General features: G+C 39.1%; 1 protein-coding gene across 3 annotated transcripts in view; it reads right to left on the bottom strand.

The window, feature by feature from the left end:
• The window catches only part of LOC126284710 (splicing factor, suppressor of white-apricot homolog), a 151,936-nt gene that overhangs the window by 49,641 nt on the left and 74,544 nt on the right, over positions 1-27,751 (bottom strand). For all 3 annotated transcript variants that reach the window (XM_049983840.1, XM_049983842.1, XM_049983841.1), the window contains exon 10: positions 7,235-7,909. In XM_049983840.1, coding sequence (XP_049839797.1) covers positions 7,235-7,909 — 675 coding nt within the window. The remainder of the gene's footprint in view (positions 1-7,234; positions 7,910-27,751) is intronic.

Here is a 27,751-nt window from a genome sequence, read left to right as displayed (position 1 = left end):
GAAATGAATATTTGCCTCTTCATGTTTTTCAAAAGGTTCCTAGTTTCCTGACAAAAAATTCCATGTTCCCACAATAGTAAAGCCACTTTCAAAATCTTCCATAGTTGGTCCCAAGCCTAGCTAAAAAATGATGCGGGGAAGGAGTAACACCCCATTTAAAAAAACTGGATTTGTCTGGCTCTAGACAACGGTACTGACTAAGGAGCCCGCCTCACCTCTTCTCCCCAAGGGAGTCAGATGAAGAAAATCACCAGCTACAAAAGCAGGTGAAAGTGAGAATCTACATGGCTGGGAAAGTGCAAGAACTTTCTCCAGTGAAAAAAACTTGAATTTCATCTAGACACGGTACCTACAATGTCATGGCTGTGACAGGACCTAAACCTGCAACATCTGTACTCCAGAACAGCATCTCCAAAGGGTTTCAGTTCTCATTACGAGCAGCCCTGTATCCATCCTCTGGGGTTCACTACCTCAGTTGTTCGCTACTGTGGTAGCTTAATTAATATTTCAAATTTGAAAGTAACCAAGGAGCACATGGGACCTAATCCTCCGTCAGGAGGTACTTAGCCCCTAGCAACCTTAGTTAGCGGAAGCAAGCTTTCGGATTCTGGGGAGACGACATCAAATGTGAAGGTAGAGTCAGAGCTCCCCAATACCTTAGCATTCATAATCAACTGGGCATAGAAAATAATACCAAACTCAGCCTTTAAATTGGGCACCATTAACATACAGACCATGATCAAATTTGGCAAACTAAAGTCAGTTCTGGACAGTAAGAAGGAATTTGGAACTAGCATCTGACAAGAGATACTCCCCATCGCAACCTCCCTCAGATTTAGTGGTAAGATGGCCCAGTGCACAGCCCAACAAGCACACAAGCAAAACAGAAACAGTGAACAGTCTAAGAACAAGAAGTGCAATAAAGAGCAGCCTGATACACTAACGGCATCATGGGTAAGTGGTCATTGTGTTTAACTGCCAAGCAGGCGAACCCGTCAACACTCTCTCACGACCCCCCTTTTTTTTCTTCCCACAACATTATGAACTGTCCAGCAGGTCACTGAAATGTCTGTTCTCCCTCTGTAGTCATGGCTGTTATCACACTATGCATTGGTTATAGAGTATGAGTCGTATGGTAAGAACACATTACCGTCACAAGTAAATGTGATAAATAGTGAGAGCAGGCGAAATACCACACAAATATCTCACAGAAATGAAAACAACAAATAAACGGATGTGAACTATATTACAATGAAGGAATTCAATAGTCAAGACTGCCAAAATGGAATGCAACTTCAAAAACGTTAAAAACTATGTTTTGACAGAGCTCGAAGAAACTATGTGATTGTGAAACTGTTGAGTTCATTTGTTGCAGCTTATGTGATGAACTATTATGTTTTCATCATTTCCTTAGAAGTGATAACATCCACATTCATACAAACACCTATTTCTGGCAAGAATAACATATCTCACTCACCTGCCAGTCATACAAATTAGGTGCATCAATGAGAGATTTCTATCATATGATACACGAACTGTCACTAATGCCATGTATGACACACCAGAAGTGTTTTCCGATAGAAGATTTGGTTGAGTTGTCATCGTGTTTGGGGTTCCTATTTGAAAACCACTTCCTTGTAGCTGCTAATAGAGTACGTCTGCAGAATCAACTGTCATTATAGGTCCCAACCTTACACTGCACTGTTGCAAATGGACGTTACACCATGACACAGACACAAATTTCGATAAGGCAGACAGCAAAATACAAAAATTGGCACGAGGGAGGTTTGAGCAAGGCTCGCCAGCTTGGCAGTCCAACACCATAACAACATCGTCATTTCTCTGCCCAGCTGCTCTATATTGCATTTCTTGTTCTTGAGAGTACTAAATATTTCTATTTTGCTTCTTCCCCCCCCCCCCCCCTCCTTTCCCCGAAGTTCAGTATACATTCTTCTGTTTTCATGCTTGATCTGTGTTCAGTTTTTGAAGGGCTGTCAACTGCACCCTCTTACCACTAAATCTGAGGGGGATGCGATGGAAGTGTCCTATGAGAGATGTGTCAGCTCCCTTTCCTTTTACAAATTGCCTGCCTCGTCCATACGAGTTTGAGGCCAAAGTATACAGTTCACTGTTTATTTAGGGGTGTTGTGGTGATGTCACAATCGTGGAAGCAAGACACTGCCTCGGGGACTAATGAGCTGAGACAAGTGTTTCTTGATCGGCAACATCCTCCTATCTTGGTGTCAGGGGGGGGGTGACGTGGCTCAAATTTGTGGCGAGGCAGACTGACTTAGGACATTGAAAATGTTTGTGTGTGCACAACGGCTTTCGTAGTGTAGTCTTCCGGAATTGATTAATTTTCTGTGTAATAATCTAGTTGTGTATGAGAGGTGATACATGGCTCCAATATTAAACCCTCTTGTTGCTTGTTCTCTTAGTGTTAATTTTGGCTCCTAGAAATCAACTCTTTGTCTGAAAGGGTAGATTGAACTTTTACACGTGAGCATGATTGTTCCCACTGTGTAATAGCCTCACTGCCCCACCTGTCTCGTCCCTGGTGTGATTGTAAATTGAAGAGGAGGCAAGCTGAGTTGCAAATTCCTTGCTGTTTAGGTTTCTTAGTCCATGCTCGGCAGTACTTCTGGAATTATTTTCTTTTCTACCATTCTTTGCAATATCCATAGTGCATGAATACTATAATGTTAATCAAACTTGCCCTTCTCCCTGACTGCTGCAACTGTGGCAGTGTTGAGCGTGTAATGGTGGACATGTACATTTAGTCTGTACCAGCATCATGGACAGTACGATATACTGCTTTACAGGACTCTCTGACTGTACTGCTTTTACAGCTGTGCTTCTATATCCCTCACTGGCCTCACCACCTTCACCAAGAAGGTTGCTGCTTGGCAAGTTACAAAATTTTAATCTGTTAACTGTTTCATGTAACTGCTGTTTTCCTCATTCTAAAGGCATAAGTGACCAGTGGAGGTCACCATTCGCTAACTAACTTAATAGTAATCTACTAAATCAGTTACGTAACTGCTGTTTCTCTCATTCTGATGACCTAAGTACACAGTTATTCCATGCATTTGGAACCACTTGTTCTGACAGTGTAACGTGTTTTTAAACTTGGCCAAGGGTTTTTTTTTTTTTTTTTTTTTTTTTTTTTTTTTTTTTTTTTTTTTTTTTTTTTTTGGGGGGGGGGGGGGGAGCTACTCCTGGTCTCAACTGATCATTCTTTTAGTTTAGTGGTTAACTTAATGTAACAGCCCTCTCCCCTCCCCTTTAATTCCTGGGGCTGTAACAGCACTGGATTTGGGGACCTCACACTTGGTTTGACCACAGTTGACTGTATTTCATAACAGTGCCTACATGCAAACAAATTGTTTTTAGTTATTCCTTATCTTGTCAGGTCAATGTCCTGTTGGGTTCTATTTATTGTGTATGGTGCTACCACCCACTCTTGTGAGAGGAAAGCATGTAATCTGCTTTCCAAGGCTTAAACCTTGTACTTATGGGATTTACCTGTGCCGAATGTTCTGGGCATGCGTTGTTAGCTGTGACCGGTCTTGCACAGAGTAAAGTTCCTTCATAATGAACGTTTATTTATTTTTTTAACAGGGGAAAAGAAAAGGCCACATTGCCAAATATTGAATTTGTTTCTTCAGTCACTGAATTCAAATGTCGGCTATGGTGCCAGAATTTGTTTCTCGCTTGAGATAGAGGCCGCACCTATTCCTAATATTTTGTGTGGTTTCTTTTATTTTAAAGTCTAAAGTCCAGGATGTTCCATCTTAGTTCCATGGTTGTTTAAATGCTGAGTCAGCCCAGTGCGGCAAATTTGTAACATTCTTTTCATAAGTAATGGCATCCTGTATTTAAGTTACTTATGCTCATGACTGTTCTCTCAGCTGTGTGCTTTGTTAAAATATGTAGAGTCCATGGTTTAAATTATAAAAACATTTGGTCATGACTTTAAAGGTTTGCAGTTTAAGGGGTTATCTATAAAAAGTTATAATTTGATAAAAGGCTCTGGTTCATTTTATAACGGTTGTGGTATCCACACTGTTATTCCCTTGAAACTTCCTGGCAGTTGGTAGAGCACTTGCCCGCGAAAGGCAAAGGTCCCGAGTTCGAGTCTCGGTCAGGCACACAGTTTTAATCTGCCAGGAAGTTTCATATCAGCACACACTCCGCTGCAGAGTGAAAATGTCATTCTGTTGTTCCCCTTTTAATGGCAATTTAATGAAATTTTTGCTCATCCCAGAAATTGTTTCTCTTTATATATGTGGTAATAAAGTTTTTCAAATGGTGAATGACATGTACTTAAAATCCTGGCCAAGTCCTTCCACGTTTTTGATTTTGCTTAAACCACACCATTAAAGGTGACATTTCAGCATCCTGGCATTGCAAGAAACAAGACTGAAGGATGAGGACACAATGAAGTCCAAATGGTATATTATACGAAACAGAAGACCACATCACAGGGTTAAGCTAGACATTTACATTACAGGAGAAGAAAACACAAGTGGTGGATGAATGAATGAATGTGAAGAAGCTGTCTAGAAGAAAAATATGGAGGGTTTGCCAGGAAACTAAGAAAGAGAATGAATTTAAAAATCTATGAAACAATGAGAAGCACAATCACTAAAATATACAAAATGATAGGATAAAGACACAGATGGAAAATGTGGAAGAAACGAATTACGCATTCAAGAAAAACTAGACATGAGCCTTCTTTAAGGTTGTGAACATCAGAACAAAGGACTATGAAACTATGAAGCATGAGAGCCATTTGTGAAATGCGGGCCAGAGTGGCCAAGCGGCGCTACAGTCTGGAACCACGCGACTGCTACAATCGCACGTTCGAATCCTGCCTCGGGCATGGATGTGTGTGATGTCCTTAGGTTAGTTAGGTTTAAGTAGTTCTAAGTTCTAGGGGACTGATGACCTCAGCAATTCAATTACAAGCAATCATATGGAGGAGAATACTGAGATTTGCCAAGGATGGAGGGCAGTACACTGACCAAGCAGATATGGAACACAACAGGATTAACAGAAAACAATTTAATAAAAGAAGTCATGGTCAGGAGGGTGCGGGTGGGGATTTGGAATACAATCAGAATAAGTAAAAAAAATCCATATGCAGCAATGCAGGAAGGTACAGGTACAGGGACACAGTGGAAGAAAAGTAGGATCGTGGAAACAGAATAGCCAGGAGCAAGAGAATGAGAAGGAGGAAGTATTGGGAAGAAAAAAAAACACACTGAAGTGTCACCCACAAACCAAAACTGTTTCAAGGTGGAATATAGGTAACAGTTTTATCTGCAAACCTCACACTTCCCAATACCTTCGCACAATAAAGTATACCAAAAAACGACATGCTTCTGAGAGATTGTTATTACAGTTCTCCAAATGAACTACACATTTTTATAGTATTTAAACCACCAAATACAAGACTTCAGCTTCACAGTCAAATCAATCAGCATGACATGTTCAATTTGCTTGTAAATGTTTATTTCATTAATTATTAAATATTACTTTCACTTTTTTGGAAATGAAATTAAATTTGTGGTGACAGCCAAATCTTTAGCACAGTTTGAGGTTTAGGTTGATTGAAGGTGGTAATTTGTGAATTGGTGAAACCAGCAATAGTGTTTCCATAAGAAGCAATTACACTCTCATACAGCATGAATAATTCTGTCATATATCACATGAGACAAAAGTGATGTTGGTACGGTGTAATGTCTCCTGTGCTGCGATGCAAGCAAACTGAACAGGCACCATGTTCATTCTCATGTTTACAATGTTACAGTGTTGTATTTGATTATTTCCATACTCATACAAGCAACTTGCAAAACTGTGCAATTTAACTGATACACTGCAGTAAACATCTAACCTGCATAATTTTTTGTGCTGAAGTGTCAGGGAACGGGACATTAAAGAATGAAACTCTTACCAGAGTAGGGTTTATTGGAAGTAGCTTATTTTCACCTGACTTCACCCTGAATGCTTCACGTCTCTATGCAAGAAGTGAAGCCATTTAACGAATATACGCGAAAAAGTCAAGATTCTACATCAATATTAATTTATTATCAGTGATCAATATTAGAGAACAGCTGCCTTTAGATTTACAACATTTTTACACGTAACAGAGGAAATGATGAATTCTGTGACATTTCAAAAAAAAAAAAAACACCACTGATTTTGTATTATAGTGTTAAAATGGTAGAATTTGTGTTATTATTTGTAAGAAATTTTCATGTCTCTGCTTATTCAAATAACAACAAAATCTTTCTAGAATGAGGAACACAACTGTGGCATCAAGCAATTCAGTAGCCTCCTAAATGGCTAACCATTGACCATGAACGAACACTTCAAACTTTAATCTTTCACCATGAGAATATCTTTGTACTCATCTTCCTCTATACTCCCAAATGATGCTTTCAACTTTCTTTTTCACTTTTCTTCCATATTAGGTATAAATTTTCTGCATAACAACTTTTTCTTATTTTACATTTATTTTCACTCCATTAGTCTTCTTTCATCCCCATCCTCTGTTACATAATTGCAATTAAATTATCCCTTTGATTTCATGTCACAATACATACATATCATCTTTTTGCCACCGAATACCTAGCTCCTGTTGTCAGTTGGTGATTCCTTTTGATAGCCCCATTAATCAACGTGCTGAATCCAACATATCATACTACATTATTTCAGTACATTTATCTCTCAGCCTTTTTCTCTAGACGCAGAATTCTAAGCAATAATCTTTTCTCAGGTCAACTACTAAAGGTTATTCATATCTGCGAAACACATCAGTCCCTTTTTATACAAAATTATTCATTGCCATATTTTATTATGCTATTTGTGGCAGCTTCCAGTTTCTTTTAACTATACAATAAAACTGCTTCTGATGATACTCCCTGCCATTAACTATTACAAGAAAGGTAGAACAGCTGTTAAAATTAGTTATTCTGTAACTTAATTTTCTTTAATACGGCAAACGTAAGTTATCAACTGATTTTGAGACTATTTTCTCCATACATTTCTCTAAGAATATAGTAAAATTAACGCATGAAAGCATGGAAATATCTGTTACTGCACAATTTTATTTCACAAAATTCCTGAAATGTTGTATAAAATATTTATGTAGCATCATCTTTTTTCTTCTTTTAACTTTAAAATGAAATACCAGTTTTGCAATAAAATTTAAAAATAAATAACATACCCCACTTGTCCTTATCAACTGCTGGCTTCTTCTCCTCTGCCAGCTCGCCCGTCAAATCAATGACCTCCGTCTCCTTTCGAATCTCTTCTTTCTCTTTTTCTCTTTCTTTCTTCTTCTGCTCTGTGTGCTGGACACTCTGCCGCTGTTCTGCTTCCACTTGAGGCTTCCTCCGATCAGGTACTGACTTCTTGTGCTCAATTTCCCCTTTCCTGGTATCCGGCATATAGCGTTTTCGATCTGCATCCATTCGACGGCGTTCAGAAGCAGCAGCTCTCTTGCGTTCTCTTTCTCGCTCACGCTCTCTATCTCTCTCCCTTTCTCGTTCTCTTTCCCTCTCCCTCTCCCTTTCTCGTTCTCTTTCTCTCTCTCTTTCTCTATCTCTTTCACGTTCTCTTTCCCTTTCTCTATCAGAAAAGTCATGAGTTCTTTTCCGGTCTGAAACGTCTGTAGGTCTTCTGCTCTGTTCCTGTCTCCTACTTGATTCTGCTCTCTTTGTTGGTTCCACCCGCTTCACGGGTTCCGGTTTTTTCACAGATTCCTGTTTTTTGTTTGCTTCTGATTTTTTGGACTCTTCGGACTCTTCTTCATCCGAACTTTCCTCTATAGGCAAAGCGCTTCTCATTTCCAATAAACCTTCCATCTCTCTTGGTTTTTTAATAGAGAAGCAGACAGGAGCTGGAAAGTGAAATAAAATGTCAGGTACAATATTTCCCAGGACTTCTTTTGGCATTTGTTTTAAACAGAATAAAACCCTACTTAAAATATTAGAAGTTAGGAACATTAGCTACACTGTAATACTGTGAAACTATAAAATACAAGAGCAACATATTTTGGCAAGAAGCACAATATATCAAGAGATATATAAACTAACAGAAGTGTCTTTGGTGTGGCTCAAGAATAAAAGTACTCTCAGCAATAAGGCACAATTCTCACATACCTTTGTTCAAGGCTACAGCAAGAATGTAAAAAACTGTGAATATAGTCCAAAGCAGATTTAAACTGTCTTTATAGCTAAACAAAATATATCACAGATACACCCACACTGCCATTATGGCACACAAATCTAGTGCATGAGCTCACAGAATGAGGGCAGTAACACTAGCAAAGATGCTACACCACATGAAGAGTTGTCTCGTTACTCCGTAAACAGAGAGGAAATGCTTATCTTAGTACGTTTTCAAAGTGACACAAAGACGGGCAACTAATTTCAAATTTCTGGAATGTAAAATTGCGTGTTTCACAAAACACGGAAAAGTAGTATCCTAGGAGTACAACATCAATGAATCACAACTGAAATCAGTCACCTCACACAAATACCAGGGCGTAATAACTGGTAGGGACCATAAATAAAATGGTCTACAGCTGCAATAATGTGTAATGACGTTAACATTCCAAAGATGGAAAATATTACTGACTTAATATTTGATCTTGGCTAAGAGGTTGTAACTTTATGTATGGTCTCTCTGAAGCAAATAAACTTTAACCTGATCTGAGGACTAGTAGCCTTGACAACTTTTGCAGTTATGTTGTATGTGTACTGATGGAATGTGATTTTCGGACATTTTTTCTGTGTGCACATGTGCAGCTGAGGATGAATCAGCTGTCCTGAAACTGATCAAGTAATTAAAAAAAGTTATAAAATTAACTATACAGCCAGAGACTATTTTATTTATAATTACTAATTAGATTAGATTAGATTTACTTTCATTTCAATTGATCCATAATGAGGAGGTCCTCCAGGATGTAGAACATATATATACGATAAACATTTACAACTAAACCAAATAAGTTAATATACCTTCCATAGGTCCCAAGTGTAATGATAGTCTTTTTTTTATGAACACTATATGAAAGGATCATTTTACGAACACTCATTTACTACAATCACATTAATGCACTGAATTTAAAAAAAGTTTTTTTTTATAAGGTAATAAACATATAATAAAACTACTATATTACTTATTAACCCTGGTGTTGTTATTTTGATCTTTCATCATTCTATGAATGCTTGTGGGCCATAACTTACATGTGGCATAACTTATATGTGAATATAATACACTTAATAATCATTGAAATGAAACATCTGAAATATCCAAAGACACCGTACAAAAACATTAAAATGTCAAAACAACTTAACACACCTAATATAACACACTCAAATTAAAATGTTGAAAAATAAACGAAATCCTATGCACGTAGCTTATATCTGAATATAATACACTGAATATTGCACACAAAAATGCAACACCACCTACCGTGCTGATTTAAGAATGTAAATTTTCCAGGACTCCAATTGAATGCATACACAAAAATTCATTCAAGTCGATCCAGCCGTTTAGTTGCAGTATAGATAAATGACCTAGATACCGATAGCAGCGCCATCTGTGGAGCTGATTTGTGAATGTAAATCCCATCCAGGGCACCACCCAAACGCATACAACAAAAATTCATTCAAATCAGTCCAGCCGTTTAGGAGTAGTTCAGTGACATACACACCATACACACGTACAGTAGAATTACACACACACACACACACACACTCTCCAATGGAGTAGAAGGAGTTTGCCACCAATAAATCATATACAGCTGTGTTCCCTCTATCCACTATAATGGGTAGTCAAATTAATTTGCAGAGATATAAAACAGAGTGATCAAAAGGGCTCAGTCCTAGCTAAGGTACATGAAGAACTTTTGGTTCATATGCAGGATACCGGGAAAACGCAACGAGTCCATAAAGGAGACTGCTTACACATTACTTGCTTGTCCTATTTTAGAATACAGCCCTAGTCTTTAGGACCCATACCAAACAGAACTAACATGGTGTACTGATAGCATATAAAGAAGGGCAACATAAATGGGAGCACTTTTGTTTGGCACAAGGGAAATTCTCATGGAAATGTTGAAAAAAAACTTGAATTGGTTGACACTGGAAAATGATGCCCCTCTATATCCTAAGAAACTCACTTCATAAAGTTTCCAAGACCATTGTTACATGAATAATGTAGAGAAATCCTTCATTCCTGAAAGGTCTGTGAAGACAAGATTAGGCCAATAAAAGCTCGCATGGAGGCGCCATTCTTTCTGTGTCCATATGCAACTGGAATGGAAAGAAAACCCAACATGTGGTACCATTATAATTACCACATGCTATGCATTTCACAGTGGTTTGTCGAGTATGTATATCAATAAAGAGCAGTGATTCCAAAGTAGTCATATCAAGCTCCAGGAATTTATTCCCATCTGCATGGGGCCCTTGTCAGAATAAGAAAATATTGAGGGTTCATTAGATGTAAATGAGGGGATCTCATTTAGGCTGGTAGCAACCAAAATTCTGAATTCTTCTCAAAAAGGTGAGGCCTGCTCCTCTGTATGTCAGTGTTCATCTCATCACTTAAGACAGAGGGTGGAGCATCTCTTATTTTCGTTCTCCTGCTTGCAACGTTCAGTGAAATTATTATTTTCACAGCTCCACTCTGAAGTATTATCCCTTGCCCTTCTCCAAGGAATTGAAAGAGTATCTGGTGCTGCTCATGACAGGTCAGGAACCACTTTGTCAACCATCAAGAGCTGTGTTATTTTGCAACACAACACGTCACAATAATCACTTCACAATAACTACATACACAAGGTTCTGCGTTAAAACACTAAGATTTGCAGCAGTCATACACAAAACATTATCAGGCTGAATTTTACCAACTTCTGCTGATCCAGAGCTATGGAGCCATTTCCTGGTAAAGAGACTATAGTTAGGTACCACAGACGTTAAAGTGAATCAATGTCATTTCATTTGGAAGTGCCACAAAAAACTAAGTAAATTATTTTTATCAACCTATCCTTTGCAGTTTCTTCAACTGGGTAGAGAAGTGCTAATCATGACTTGAGGTTGAGAAGATTGATTTTGATTGGTATGTCGTCTCATATTTACCTAAATGGATTAAATTTTGTCCACAGATAACCGATTCTAAACATGGTCAAATTTAAAAAGAAATGTAGACAGTGCACTCTTATTTGTAAAGTTTCATTTCATTCCATCACTGTCACACAAATGATTACCTACATGCCTTAATGCAACAAAGTGTTAAGTTAATGACACTGTTAAAGCACCCATGTTGGAGGATCATTTGAGACAGCATCATCCTGATAAACAGATAAAAGATTTGAAATAGTTAAAGAGAAACTGCAAGAGAAACCCACAGTTGACAGTAAATTTGCTTCAACATCACAATATCTTGCTATTAATAGAAAAATCTGGCATACCACATACTACCGGGTGACAGTTAATTCTACCAAGAGCTGAAGAGGTTATAAAAACTGTTCTACACCAATCTGCTTACAATACACTCAAAACAATTCCTTTGAACAACAACACAGTTCAAAGAGGTGTTGATAAAATGTGTTAAGATACTTTAAGTATTTTGTATAATTGCCTGCAAATGACCCTTTTCTCCATATAGGTGGCCAAGTCAACTTTACCTGGTAATAGGGCATTACTATTGGAATATGTTCTTTTGTTACAAACCAAGATACACACGAGGAACTGCTCTTCATGCGAACTGTGGCAACTGACACTGAAAGTGAGTTAATATTCTGAAAGATTATTTCATGGAAAAAGGGATTCCATTATGAAATATAATATCAGTGGCAACAGATGGAACATCTGCCATGTTTGGATGTTTTTGTAGATATATAAACCACTTAAAACAAAATTTAATCATGGTGTTTGCAATACTGCATCATCTACATCTATGTACATACTCCGCAAGCCATTGTATCGTGTGTGGCAGAGCGTACCCTTTACCACTACCAGACATTTACTTCCCTGTCCCCCTCGTAACTGAGCAACAGAAAAACAACTGTCTATATGCCTCCACACGAGTCCTAATCTCTCTTATCTTATATTCACACTCCTTACACAAAATTATTGAAAACTTCATCAGTTACTCCCTCATATAGATGTACACTGGCTTATATTTGACAAAATTTTTCTCACTTTTTGAGACTATTTTACAATTTTTGGATGTCAAATCCCTAATTTTAAAAGAAAGTAATCACCTGAAAACCAGACATTGCTCACTTAACAAATGCATTTACTAAATTTAATTAGGTCAGCTAGGTTACAAGCTTACAGTCTAAATTTGATAAAAACGAAGTCCATCATTTCATCGCTGACAAACAATTACAATTTTTCAACATTTCTGTTACATATGCCTGTGAATATCTGCACTGCCCTTTCTTTGGTATGTGTCTGATGTCCTTTGTTACTGAGATCTGATGTGACCCCCATACACTTGAGCAGTACCCAGGTCAGAACTGTCCAAGAAATTGTATGCAATCAGTCTTGTAAACAAACTGCAATTTCCCAGTATCCTATCAACACATCATAACCTGCCATTTGTTTCACAAACAACAGAATCTGTATGATCATTCTACTGTGCTATAGACAATGTTACTCTCATATACTTATATGAGATGAGGGGCTGTACTAGTGACTCATTAATCTTGTAGTCACAGGATATCACACTTAAATTTTTATGATGGGCACAACCTTGCACTTCCTGACATTAAAACCTAGTAGCTAGTTTTTGCAAGAGGCTGATGCTATCTAAATGAATATTACTGTAACATTTATTACCTCATAGATTAACTGCAAACCTGGTTCGATATCTAACAGCTGCATATTTACTGAAACATCCGTAGTGCTAAGGATATTGTGCATGAAAAGTGTAAAATGAGTTACATGTGATGTATGTTTTTGAACCCGGGGAGAAGGTTATTTGGTTCTAAATAAGTCATACCTTAGCCCACCTGGTTAGCCATGTGGTCTAATGCATGGCTTTCCAGAAAGGGAAGGAGCGCCTGGTCCTGGTACGAATCCGCCCGACAGACTTGTGTTGAGGTCCAGTGGACCAGACAGTCTGTGGATGGTTTTTAGGTGGTTTTCCATCTGCCTCAGCAAATGCAGGCTCGTACCCCTTATTCAGCCTCAGCTACACTATGTTGGCGATGGCTGCGAAAACAAGTTCTCCACGTACGCGTACATCACCATTGCTCTACCTCACAAATGTAGGGGTTACACTCGTCTGGTGTGAGACGTTCCCTGGGGAGAGGGGGGATCCAACAGGGGCCGAACCGCGCACAATAACCCTGAAAGAATGGTTCGGTGTGGGGCGGCGTATGGGTGAAGCGGACTGCGGTAGTCATCGTGGGGTTGTGGACCACTGCTGCTGCGGTGGGGACGGAGCCTCTCTGTCGTTTCTAGTCCCCTGGTTAACATACAATACAAGTCATAATCTTTGCTCTCAGAATCTTCTCTAGGGTTTTACTACAAACAGTTGCAAATGAGATAGAATAGTAGTTCTGTGGCTCACTTCTACTTCCTCCTCCTCCTCCTCCTTCTTCTTCAATTGGTTTGACCTGTGCTCTTCTTCATGTCACACTGGACATCTCTGTGCTCAAGGGATCTATAGAAACTGAAAGTCAAGATTGAAGCTAATTCGCTTGCCATTTTTGTATAGAACTTGACAAGAACTCTATGGAATTCTAGGTCTTATGGGGTTTTAGCAATTTAAGTTACTTTTCAACGCCCTACAATTGATCATGATGCCACTCATCTTAGCTGCAGTATGGCTGTTAAATGATGCCAATATTCCTTGATTTTGCTTTGTGAAGGAAGAATGGAAGACATAATTTAACATTTTGACTTTTGTTTTGTTATTGTCAACTTTGGTTCCTGATTCCATCACAAGTGACTGGATACTGATTTTTGTACCACTGACATCTTTAACATAACCTAAAATTTCTTGTAGAGAAGACTTTGTCCTTCCAATGACCACATGTGCTTTAATCAACACTGCCTATCTGTGGATTTTTACTTTTCTATATACTTATAAAACTAATGGTTGTGAATGTCAAACAAAGAACAGCCTTACTGCACCTCAGAGAAGCATAGAATCTTAAAAAATAGTGAAGGTAAAATTGTTATGATGATTATGATGCCACAGAGCTGGAGTAGAGATGGGGAGGGTGAGGGGAGGGGGGGAGAGGGGGAGAGGGGGGGGGGGGAGAGAGAGAGAGAGAGAGAGAGAGAGAGAGAGAGAGAGAGAGAGAGAGAGAGAGAGAGAGAGAGAGAGACGGGAGGGGGGGAAGGCGGGGGTATTTTTGGGAGAATAAGAAGTTCCTATGACATGTATCAGGAGAATGTAATTTATTACATTACTTTCTTCACAAGAACACAAATATCATATTATACAATAAGCCCACTGAGAAACAAAGATGTGCCAATAAGAAGTCGCAAGGTGAAAGTGTCTAGGCCACAAGTATAGTAAATTAATGCTGTAGGAGATACATTGAAAACAGTGCCTTGAAAACAATATGAAGAAATAGACTTTAAAAGAACAACACTCTAGTTGGATAGCCAAGATGTTGCAAGACATTACCTTTTTGCCAATATCGACAGAAGTTTTTGTTGACAGCGGACTAACCCCAGATATACAATGGTACATACGCATGTGGTGTGTGAAACTTTAACTGCTCCTGATGCACTGAATGTTCAAATGAATGTGAGAATGCAGTCATGTAATGCCCTCCACCATCATCATTTCAACAGGTGAACATACCATCATACGCACATTGCAATTGAAATGATCGACTGCTGTGGATGGAAACTTAAAACCCTCGGTTGGAGGGCTACACCAACCAAAACCAAGAGACATCCTATGCAGAGAGAGAACACATATCGTAAACTAGTGTCAGCACACAACTGAAAACGACGATCAGACATTACTGATACTGGGAAATTAATTAACAATTGGGGAGCAAGTAGCACTAATTCTGTTCCTCTGTTGTTTGACCTGTAACAGTTCTGCTACATTTCTTACATAATATTTTTCCTCAAAGTTATCAAATGTAGTGCAACACAGTTGAAAGGTACAATGGTGGATGCCTCAGAGCTTTTTATGCAAAAAACGAAGACACAGAGGGGGGCAAGCGTTACTAAGATCAGACAAAAAGCCCATCATTTCCGAATACCTGAAGGGCAAGTTCAAACAGAAACCTTTTATGTTATTATATAAGCTACTATACTGTTGTCTTTATTACTAAATAATAATCCATTTTTTTTATTTTGGACAAAGAAGGTAACCACTATTACTGCACTACTCTGAACCACACAGGAATCAGAAGCATGAAGTACATTGCAAAACAACCAAAAAGAGCATTTCTTGGTGGAGAAGACACGAGTGTGTGTTCTTTGTGAAACAGAAGCATACAAAGTTGCCATATGTGGAGGCTCACAATTGTGAGTTGGTGAAACACAGTGTGGTTGTTGCAGCCAGCAATGGCTCTTTGGTTTGGTCCAGAGCATGACGATGGGGCAGCAGGCTCCGCCTGATGCTGCCATCATAAGTGACACATCTGCTGCCATTCTGGAGACTCCATATGGAATTACAGGCTAATTCAGTTCCTAACACTTTTGGCTGCATGGATTTGGTGGGCACTAGTCATAAAAACAAAGATAGCTGCCATTTATGGCACAAAATGAGGGAAGGGGGCACCACCATCTTGTGAAAGCTTCATAGACTTGCTGGAAGAATATTTTATTAACTGGTCTTAAAGCTGTAGTGATGGTTCAAAATTGCTTTTATGTGAATTACAGTATCAGCTGCGAATACATACAAGGTATTTGAATCTATGATTTTTTATCTCCTTATGCCTTTGTAAAGTAGTGTGGAATGATATCAGAGCAGCTGGGAGCTTCCTAGCATCATCTCACCCAGAAGTCACTGTTGTGCAGCCATCTGAAGGAAGTGAACTTTCTGAGAATACAGAGCAGTAACAACTATTTTCTTTCAGTAATATTTCAGTAGCAAACAAGAAACTTTTATTTTTCGTGTCATCCATGTGTATGTGGACTCCGCTTCTTCCAGTGCTGTTGGCCAATGATGTCGAGTAGTAATACTAATGTGTGAAGTTTTACTCTGTGACAAGTCTACTGTGATTGAATGGGAGGAGTAGCGGGGCAGGCTGGAGTGAAACTGGGTGAGGCTCCGGCCTGTTGCCAAGGGCAGAATGTTTTCTGTACAGTTTTTACAAACCACATTAAGTGGGAACAGAGCGCACCAGCTGGCTTCAGAGACTGTGATTTTTTCCTCATCAATAAATTTTACTTTGAACATTCAGAAGTTATAATACTAAATCTGAATAAATACCATTACTAAAGCACAATCCAACAGCCGATAAATTGCTGGGATCTGAAGAAAAAAACAGTTTTTTTTATGACAACTAGCAGCTGGCGCAATGTAGGTAGTGATTTAAACATCCCAAGTGTTGAAACTTCCTGGCAGATTAAAACTGTGTGCAGAACCGAGACTCAAACTCGGCATCTTTGCCTATCGCAGGCAAGTGCTCTACCAACTGAGCTACCAAAGCAAGACTCAAGACTCGTCCTCACAGCCTGATCTCCTACCTTCCAAAAATTCACAGAAGCTCTTCTGTGAACCTTGCAGAACTAGCACTCCTGGAGGAAAGGATATTGCGGAGACATGGCTTAGCCACAGCCTGGGGGGATGTTTCCAGAATGAGATTTTCACTTTGCAGTGGAGTGTGCGCTGATATGAAACTTTATGGCAGAGTGAAAAGCTCTATTTGGAAACATCCCCCCAAGCTGTGGCTAAACCATGTCTCCGTAATATCCTTTTTTCCTGGAGTGCTAGTTCTGCAAGGTTCACAAAAGAGCTTCTGTGAAGTTTGGAATGTAGGAAACCAGGTACTGGTAGAAATGAATCTCAGTTGGTAGAGCACTTGCCTGAAAAAGGCAAAGATCCCGAGTTCAAGTCTCGGTCCGGGACACAGTTTTAATCTGCCACGAAGTTTCATATCAGCGCACAATCCGCTGCAGAGTGAAAATCTCATTCTTGATCCCAAGTGTTAGTGAACGTTACAGAACAGGGCAACAGCCAGGACTCCAGGTAGAACTCAAGCAAAAATCACCATCTGGATTTAAAAGGTCAGTTGCTGTTTTAATCCTAATAGCTTACTAAGTAACACTGTCCCAGTAACTGGAAGTACACACCTCAATCTCTGCACTACCGTAATTCATCGGATGACTGGTAATAGGGTGACTTCACACATTAGTTAGAGGAACTGCATGTGAACAGTGTATTTTAATAAGTTCTGATGTAGTCCCTCCCTTCACTCACATTCCTCTGTCTGATTCATTATGTACAGCTGTTAGGATTGTTTTTTAATTAAGGGGAGGTTTACTATCTTTTGGTTCAAAAAATAGATTTTTTTAAAACTGCATATTTGGACCCATAAAAGTGTTTAGAATCCACCCCTGAAATGGTTTTCCAAATACAGAACAGAAATGTTTGTTATTCGTTTTTGAACAAAAAAATTGCATCTGACTGAAATTGGCCTTTTTCACGCACCAGTTTTTTTCTTTCAGACAAGTTATTGTACCGGTGCTTGGGAGGAAACACAAAATTCAAATGGAAGTTTGAATGTGTGTGTTTCAAAGTTAGCTCCCAAGCATTTGCATTCTGGTGCGAAGATTGCGACTTTCCTGGCACTGAGCAGCTTCAACTAAGCACGTCTGAAGACCATGACAACGATGAACATCAGCCTGGGACTATATTCAACGCAATTCGCCAAGCATTCAGTTGACCACCGGATTCAAGCGGCAGAAAATCGCTTGTCACCGGCTGTACGAGTGGCTCTGGAGCAGCACAAGATGGCACAGATCAAGGAGAACACCCTCTATGAGGAAGAGAAAGAACTGGTTTATGGACCTGGAATAGCAGATTGAACATAAATTGCAAAATATTGCATTTATATGAAGTCAAAACTTCAAACGGGTTTTTCTCAAAACGGGTTTTTCTCAAAATGACTTTTTTTTTATCATGTAGTATGGTAGCTACAAATGCACTGAACCGATTGGCATGATTCTTTGTTTCCAACGAAGCTAACTAAATTGTCTAGAAGTTGTACCACTTTTATTCCGATCCATCAACTATAAATATTTTTACTTGGCCAACGAAGTTGAAAAATAGATGAAAAAAACCTTTTTTTTTTTCAAATAGCCGCCATTTTGGTTCCTAAGGTCCAAATAACTTAATCGAGGTACAACTCCTGAAGAATCTTATGTTCTTTCCTGACATCAACTCAATTTTGTTTTCAGACGAGCTGGCTGACCTGTGACATACCCCGAATGGAGGTCTACATCAAAATATTGTTTCATTCCATCGGCCCTTCTGCCATTGCTCTTAGACATTTCCTGTCAAAAAATTTCCAGTTTGTAGATGAAATATCAATAAAAATTTTAACCAAATTTGACATTGATATCTATAATACATCACAAGAAAAAAGCCCCAAAGAACATGACTTTTTCGGGCCAAAGATAGTAAACCTCCCCTTAACTGAGCTGTTTAGACATGTGTTGACTTCCACTTATTTTCTATTCTATGAGAACATTTCTAATAGCAGACTGATGAAGCTGTCATGGGGTGTTCTTTGTCACTCACTGTAGCCAATCTTTTTACAGAGAATTTTGAGGAATACACCCTTGAGTCAGTGGCATTGAAGGCTACACACTTTGTTAGATAACACTTTCATTATTAGGCCTAATGGCAGCAAGAATTTGCACTACTTTTTAGAATATGTTAATTCAGTCCACCTTATTACTAACTTCAGTATGGAGGTGGGAAAGGATGTCTGCCACTCCTTCCTCGATGTGTTGGTTAGGAGGATGAATGACTGTAGGAGGTTGAGCACTGTTTACAGGAAGCTAATGCCTGCTGATTTGTATGTTCAAGATGATAGTTTTTCACCATCCAACTCAGTTTGTAGCTGAGTTAGCTCACCCTGATGTAACTGTTCAGCAGAATTAATAAAGTCATAGATTAATCAGACACTTGTGCTGTTAACCAAGCATGAACTGAGTGAGTGGTAAGAATAATAAGGTGGTCCTATGTCTACTTACATTTTCAACACAATTGATAGCATTTTGAGGAAATGTGCAGTTTTTGACGACCATCTAAGATTAGGGCCCTTTTAGGCTTTGCAGAAGTTGATTTTGGTTAGTGTATGGCAGTGTATGGTAGGTCCCTGTAGTAATAGTGACATTGTGTACCATTTTTGTCCAACTACAACAACTGCTGGGAGAAACTGGTATGCTCACAACTGGGAGTGCTACTAGTGCTCCACTGACGTGCTGCACTCTTGACTTTGAAGGTGACGTCCAATGTGACACAGAAGAGAACACGATGATGAGTGCTCTAAACACTCTCCATTCCATGGGCTAAGTGCTCCTGTAGAGCAGACACATCAGAATTCAGTGTCTCCACAGTGTGGATACTGTGAAGCAGAGGAGTTGGAAGTGGCCCAAGTTTCAAATTTATTATATATCCAGATGGCACATTTCTGAACACACGTGTTATGAAAACTATCTACTAAGTCCTCTTACAGCTGCTAAGAAGGCCACAATAGGAATTGTGAAATAGTCTATAGAGTATAAACGTCGCACACATTTAAGCTGAGAAAATCTTATTGCAAAACTGGAGCACATATGATGTGCTGCCCCTTTATTGGCCGTGCTCTCCTGCGAAGCTCAGAATGGCTCACAAAATCTTGTAAGCAGGTGAGAAATGATTTAAAACGTAGCAAAAGAGAAAAGGTGAGCTGCTGCTAACAACTGGAGTTCCTATCTGACTTCCACTTGCCGATCATATTCCTCACATATAGTTAACTGAGGTTTCCTACCAGCAGCCCAGTCGTGACAAAGTGTGTTTTTAGAGTTTGCAAGATGTCTGTATATAATAAGCAGAAAATAATTTCAGTTATGGAGAACTTGTAAATCATATGAATGTATTACGAAAATAAGATGATGTTGCAAAAATAATGTGTGTCCTTTCCTGGAATGGAATCTTCGACACTGTGAGGCACCTTAAGAAAAGCAGCAAAAATGCATCATAGAGTGAAAATTGGGAGATATGCTCAACCGCAAAATGTTTAATTTCAGTGGGCACATCAAGATAAGGCTGTGGCAATTCCTCTCAATGCACCAGCAATTCAAACAAGGCTCTAGAGACTGAGCAAGACCAGAACAGAAAATTTGAATGTGTCTATGAATTGGGTCAACAACTTAAGGGAAATTGTTTATCAAAAACATCAGTGGTGAGGCCAGATCCCTGAAAAAAGATGTTACTGACTGGAAAAATGTTATCTTAGCATACTTATGGTATGGTATGGAAAGTGTGACATATTTTACACAGATGGATTTGGAACGTTTTCAAACTCAAGCCTGACAAGTCTTACACTGACAAAACGAAGGTGGGAAGCATAGCAAAGACCAAGTAATGTACTCGGGGCATTGTTGATGGGATGGAAAAACTGTAGTTGCTTGTTACTGGTGAAGCTGCAATGAACTTCCTTTCTTCCTGTTCGGTGCCCTGTATCACGGACTGGCATGGTATGTCTCCAACATTCACAAAGAACCAACTCTACATTTATACGGGCTATTATTACAATGGGGTCACCACCCACTAAGACATTGTAATGCTGCAGCCAGCAACCGCCCCACAAAGACTCCTGTGAAGAAATCCATGTATCCATTTTGTCTGCATCTAGTGATTTATCAAATGTCAGATGTTCCACAGCATGCACATCATGTATCTGAGGTGGGATGTGGAGACCAGTCCAGTCTTTACCTAGGTGGATGTGGAAAACTGTCAAAAAAATTCACCCAGGCTTGCCGCCATGCTGGCCTACGTTGTTAATCCACAAGGTGAATCTGATCCAGAGCCAGCGAGGTTCCCCTTGTCCCAGAAGGGGGCACTCTTAATTTGCTTAGCTATTCAGAAAGCTTCAACAATGTATGGAAACTGCAATGTGAGTATACAAATCAGTGATAAGCCTAAATGATAGGAGTAAAATTCGTTGTATAGCATATGACTGTAAGCACAAAATGAGCAAAGAAAATCCCATGATTGTGCTTCTTCCAGACAACTGTGCTGGCCACCCATGCAGTGCTTTGCTGTAAAACAATGAACTTCTTCCTCCTAGTGCAACTATCATGCTTCAACTGTGGAGCCTCAAGTTGCTGTAAACTAATCCGAGAAAACTGGAGTTTTTGAGGAGAGTTTATCAGTCTTTTTGAAACTTCAGGGAAATGTTTCTGCAGAGTGCTTGAGTGACTAGATAAAGATTGTGGAGGATTAAAGGTTGGCGTTACTGAGCTTGATGACGACAATGCAGGAAGTCTGAGACAAACTTGGCACCGTCCACTTCCAGGACTGTTTCGGTTGTTGATGACATTACATCACAGATCTAAACATAGGAGTCTATAATGGTGAAGTTAAATCAGAGGTGGAATGTGAATCAGAGCAAGGTCTCTCAAAATATTTATGTCCTGGACACAATCTGATTTGTAGGTATGTGTTTGCATGAAACTTTGAAATGCCTTATAACTTACTGTAGGCAATGACATAGAAAACTCTGTAGTTAAATATCAGTGCAGACTGAAGCAACAAGCACTTTACTGTCATTTTTAAATACAATTAATTTCTGCATAGCCAAAACACAATTTGTATGTTACTGCATGATTAATTAAATATCTATTATAAGAGTGCATTTATTTCTTTTTATAGGGTTTGGAATTCATTTGCATAAATGCATCTTCCATGTCACCTCTTACAGAACCAGCAGCTATGGCGTCAAAAATCATTTTCGCTTAAGACGTTTCCCGGCATTTCACCCACGGACCCTTACTGAGATTTTGTTACATTCAAATAGAACAGTACAGGCAATATTCAACAATATTTACACTACAACTACAATGGCACTGCATGGTTTGCTTACAAGAGCTACCAAAAACTGGATGTGTATGATGCTTGCTCAAAGACCTAAAACATCTGGTTATTCAAAAACAGGGATCCTAGGGATAATGATAAAATGACAAAATACTGAATACCTTTGATTTGATATTATTTTAGCTACTATATTATTACATCTCTTGCTCAGTTATGAGTTAATTGAAAAAGTACTGGGCCATGTGTTACCTAAGTTTCATTTTTATGCCTCCAGCTTAGCAAGTTCATTTTATTTTGATATAATTTAAAAATGTTGTAATCTGCAATTGATGCCAAGAGAATATCTTTCACTCTTTGGGTGTTTGATGTCTTCCTCTCTAGTGAGATTAAAACAATGCCAGAGTTCACTTTTTGCATTAGTCATTCTATGAATTGCCTGCTTTTCTGTCAAGCTCTGCTCTATGTAATTAAGCACCACTGCAAGAGGCACAATTATCTGAACAATACCACTTATGTAGTATTGTGTATGAGCCCATATCCAGGACTCTAATAATTTACAAGCTCAAAATGAAGCACAAGGCACACAAAATTTCTCTTCCATTAGATTCCCAGAGCAATCTGCTACAAAGCAACAGAAGCAAAGAATGATTGTTCTTGAGTATCAAATTTCTCTACATGCAAAGAGGATACAGGGTAAGTAATAAGTAAATATTCAGGAGACATGTTTTCTTCCTTTCCTTAATTAAAAAAATTTTTTTCATGTTAGAAGTGGCACGGGCAATTGGAAGAAATACCTCCAACAGACCTACAATCAACAGTTGGCTGTTACTGTAATTTTAGTTGCTTGCAGTAAACATATTTTATTGTTGGACAAGTAACTGTAATCTGATTAAAATTACTTGACAGTCAACTCATGTCATTTGTCGTTACAGTGTTGCCACGTCAGTTGCCAGCGATTGCTCCATTACAGACGGCACACAAATACAGACGGCACACAAACACAGATGGCTGCTGTTAATGCGTAGCATAGAGCAATATTTGAAGCAGCCACTGGGAGGTATGAGAGAAATGTGAGATGCTCTATTGGCAGCTGATATTAAGTTACCCATGGCTGAACTACCACAGATGACACATTTTGTAGTCCTGAACTTACAACTCATGTCCTAATTTAACCACAGCCTCATGATGTACAATGTATATGAGACAATGGAAGTCAACTGAAATCACAATTACTTTGATCACGGCGAATGAAGCTAAACTCTGCAAGCAAACTCAAAAGCAGAAAATGTCAGTTTCATTGCTAAAAGCAAACTTTAATTTCTCACTATCATTGATTACTTGAAACTATCCTCAAACTGGGGACATGCGCTGATACTAACAAATGGTTGACCCTTTGTTGCGGATTATAGGAAAAACAGGCACATCCCAAATGAAAACAGCATGATGGGAGAAAAATATGAGCAAATAAAAAAGCCAATATGATTATGAAAATGATTCAGCAAAGTACTAGAATTAAAAAATACCATTAAACCAATTAACTGAATAAAAATAATAATCAAAATCTTTTGACTAGATTTAGAAATAAAATAAATTTGCTGTGTTTGAAGAGATTTGAACCTATGTCCTTTTACAAGTCAGGTTTGAAGGCTAACAACTGTGCTATGCCACTATGCTGCACGAGGTGGCTGTTACTATGATTTTGGGGTCAAGTTGCAATGATCAATTCTTCTTCTAACAATCATTCAGTTGCACGTAACATCGTACAAGGCTTTCTAATGAAAACCAATCTCTGTAATTATAACAACAGTATTTGTGATGTTGAACCACATCTTGAGTGGTTTTTGTTGTGTGAAATGTGTGTATTTCGATAGCATTGTGTGTGTGTGTGGGGGGGGGGGGGGGGGGTGCAAAGTTTGTGTGGTGTTCCCATGTGTGACAAAATACGCATGAAATGAAATACGAATCCAAACACATCAAGGAAGAAAGCTGGACGAAGAACTGGAATTGAACTGACCAATTGTTGTGGCAGTTTGGCCGCAGCTAACATTTTAGATGTGTCGCTGAGTGTTCTGATTGGAGGAAACCAACTCCAACACGTGCAGTCTCAACTATCAATTTTAATCTGACTACAATCCATTTTGTTACATGAACTAGGCAGAGCTGGATGAAGATCAGCACAAATATTTCACCAGAAAAACCAAAATCCAAAAGTCAACTTGCCTGGATTCAGTACGCAAGGTGAAATAATTCTCAACTTTATCTTAAACTTCACAGAGGCAAATTCTCCATTGAGTTGTGACAGCAGAAATCTTCTTATAGTTGCATTGATGTTTAGTGTGCAGAATTTTATTACCTGTCGAAATTTGCAACCTCCTTTGTGTTAGAAAGGTTATTTAGAGCATGCAGTGTATAAATTACATTACTGTCCATAGTCCTACAAAACTGTTTTTGTAAATTGATCAGCCACTGTTGCACCCAACCAGTGCTTAGGACCAGGTTTCTCATGATTGTACATTAAATAGTAGAAACTGGTTAATTTCAATTAATTTTGTTAACTGACAAATATGCAACGGATTCACGTAGTCATAATGGGTCCAGGTCAGACATGATGTCGGTTCATCAACTTACAAACCTGAAATTACACCAGGACGCGCAAGTGTACAGATTGCAGAGCAAGAAATGACTGACAGGTTAGCAAAATTAAAGAGTTGATTGTAGGCTTCATTACTTGTATGAGCCAAAAACAGACTAGTATAACCTGTGCATTGCAAAAATGATTAACTTCGTAGATTCTGTCACTGGAAAGGTTAGTGCGATAGAATCAAAAATTAAAGAACCTGATCAAGTCACAGCTGAGCAGAATCACTTGGCTAGTGAGCAGGGGAAAATCAGCCGAACTCTTGAAACTTTATCTCACCAAATGGCTGATATTTCAGGCAAGATAGACAGACATATTGGAGGGAAGCTTGAGGAGCAAATTTCCTCAATATGTGTAGAAATTTCTAACTGGATTACAAATAAAACAAAGAAATAATAAATAACAAATTGTCCAGCAGACTCCACAACAAAGTAATTGTAAAATGTTTACATTCACAGCCAGAAATGTAACACCTCATAAAATGTCCTGGGCTATTATTCCATGGTCAAATGGATTTCACATTTGAACCCACCTTTGTGTCCCCCATCTGTAGAGGACATTTTCACAAAAATTGTAACTTCTTTTAGTGTCCGATTCACACCGCTAGTGAGTGAGGGTGTGAATTTGACACTGAAGAAGCTATGATCCCCCTTGAAAACATCCTCTGCAGACAGGGATGAAACACTGGATTTAATTGTGAAATCCATTCAAACAGCCTGAAACATTTCATTACATTAGACAACAATGTAAAGAAAATAATACTAAATTCAGGAAGATCCTCCAAGAACATCTGCAAGACATGAAAGTGTGTGTTTCCAAAGTTTTGGAACAATGAGTAGAGGAATGCAACAATGGCCAAGATGATCGGGGGCAGGGGGGATGCAATCAATGCACCACAAAATTTCAGAGCTCTAAAATAACTGGAAACTGGTACGTCTATCCTTTTACAGAGCGACAGAATTGATACTCTGCATTTGGAAATTTGTCTTAAACAAGGTGGTTAAAATTGGTCAAAGAGGTGCCGACATTGCCTGTTAAAGCAGGCAGAATCCTCAGTGCCCTAGGTACAAGTGGTAATGCTGTTAGGCTGCAAGCCACCTTGAAGTGCAGCTGGATGCACAGGTAACGTTTCACAACTTCCTCATTGTCGATAGCCTCGCGACTGATTGCACAACTGGCACTGACTTCCTTGCAGGGAAGAGCACCATGATCAGCTTCTCTGCTGGATTTTTGTTTTACGAGTAGAGGGCCATATCTTTAAGATAAATTTGCTAGCTTCAGATGACGGCCATGGCCTGTTCTGTCTGCAGGTACACATGCAGATGGTGCGATGCAAATCCAAGCTCCACATGTCACACCACCTTAAACCCTTGCTCTTTCAAGGACATGATAAGCACCACTGAAGAGAAAGTAGCTGGAATGTCACACTGATGACCAAGACTGAGCTGATCTGCTGGCTGGGTACGCCCTAGTGTAATCCACTGTTAAAGAGAGAATGAACCTTTTAGCTGAGCATCCTACTCCACCCTCGACCTACTGTCTCCAGAGAGGTAAACCAGGTGTTATGCTGGAGAATTACTGAACCTTATAACAGCAAACCATTCTACAGGGTGTACATAAAGTCCAGGAACACTTTCACTGCACAAGAACTAAACATTGTACAGATGTCATACATATTGCATTTTGAAGAGAAACTCTGAAATATATATTTTACAAACATTCGATATGCAAACCATGAGTGACCTGGCAGATGTCAATATGGTAATCGAATTCTTGCCATACCCGTCCCAGCACGGCATCATCGACTGTGGCAGTTGCTTCCCATATTCTCTCCTGGAGCTCTGCTACATCTTGTGGTAGAGGCAGTACATATACCAGATTTTCAATGTGTCTCCACAGAAAAAAGTCACACAGAGTGAAATCTGGTGATTGGGGAGGCCATTTCATGAAACAGCTGTTTGTCCCCTTCTGTAACATGGGCGATTCATCAATGTGGCCGCTCCATGTCCAGGTACCCAGTAGCTCCAATTTGAATGGTTTCATAGACAGCTTCTGTCAAAGGACTGCCCACACTGTCATTGGAGCCATTTCAAGTTCACGGGATGCACATTGCACCGATTTGTTTGGACTCTATGAATCTCTCATATACGTGCTCCACATTCACTGCACTCACACTTGGACGTCCGCTTCTCTTTGTCGAGCACAAGCAACCCATCATAATAAATTTGTTCTGCTCATGGTAAATGGCCTCCCTTGTTGGTGGCTTCTTACCATACTTGGTTCTAAACATCCGTTGAACAGCTGTAGCACACTTGTTTTTGTTAAACTCCAACACACAGAAAGCTCGCTCCGCACCTGAACTTGCCGTGTTTGTGACTAGCACTGACTATCGGCAAATTACAAAACTAAGCTGTTGTGGTTTTTTTTTTTTTTAAAAAAAAAAAAGACCCTTTCAGGGTTACTCTTCAAAATGACATATGTATGATATTTGTAGAGCGTTTTGTTCTTGTCCAATAAATAATTGAAAGTGTTCCTGGACACTAGGTACACCCTGTATATATAAACAAATGCATAGGACATGAGTCACATCATACAGATGTATATAATTTTCTCACATGAATGTATGTGATTTGGTGTTTACTTTACTGTGTGTGTGTGTGTGTGTGTGTGTGTGTGTGTGTGTGTGTGTGTGTGTGTGTGTGTGTGTGTGTGTGTGTGTGTGTTAGTAAGTAACATGTTTTGCTTTCTCATATTAGCATAAGGATTGTAATTAGGAACCTCACGTTATTTAGTTGGACAGAAGGGGACAGCTGTTTCATGAAATGGTCTCCCCAATCACCAGATCTCACTCCATGTGACTTTTTTTCTGTGGTAACTTTTAGTGTAGACTTAGGAGGTGGGGAGGTAAGGTACTTCCATAATTTGTAATCATTAGTTGTGTGCAATGCTAATCAACTGCAATTATGGTCTATTTGTCAATGGTAAGTTATCTTGTCCCAATTGGATGTGATTGCGTCTGGTATTTATTCTCTGAATTTTTTGATAAACTCAGTAAAGAGTTTGTCTGTGAAGGGC

Source organism: Schistocerca gregaria, chromosome 8 (assembly GCF_023897955.1).
Source record: "Schistocerca gregaria isolate iqSchGreg1 chromosome 8, iqSchGreg1.2, whole genome shotgun sequence".
NCBI lineage: Eukaryota > Metazoa > Arthropoda > Insecta > Orthoptera > Acrididae > Schistocerca > Schistocerca gregaria.
The sequence above is the reverse complement of the archived record's forward strand: the minus strand, read 5'-3'. Positions and strand labels throughout refer to the sequence as shown.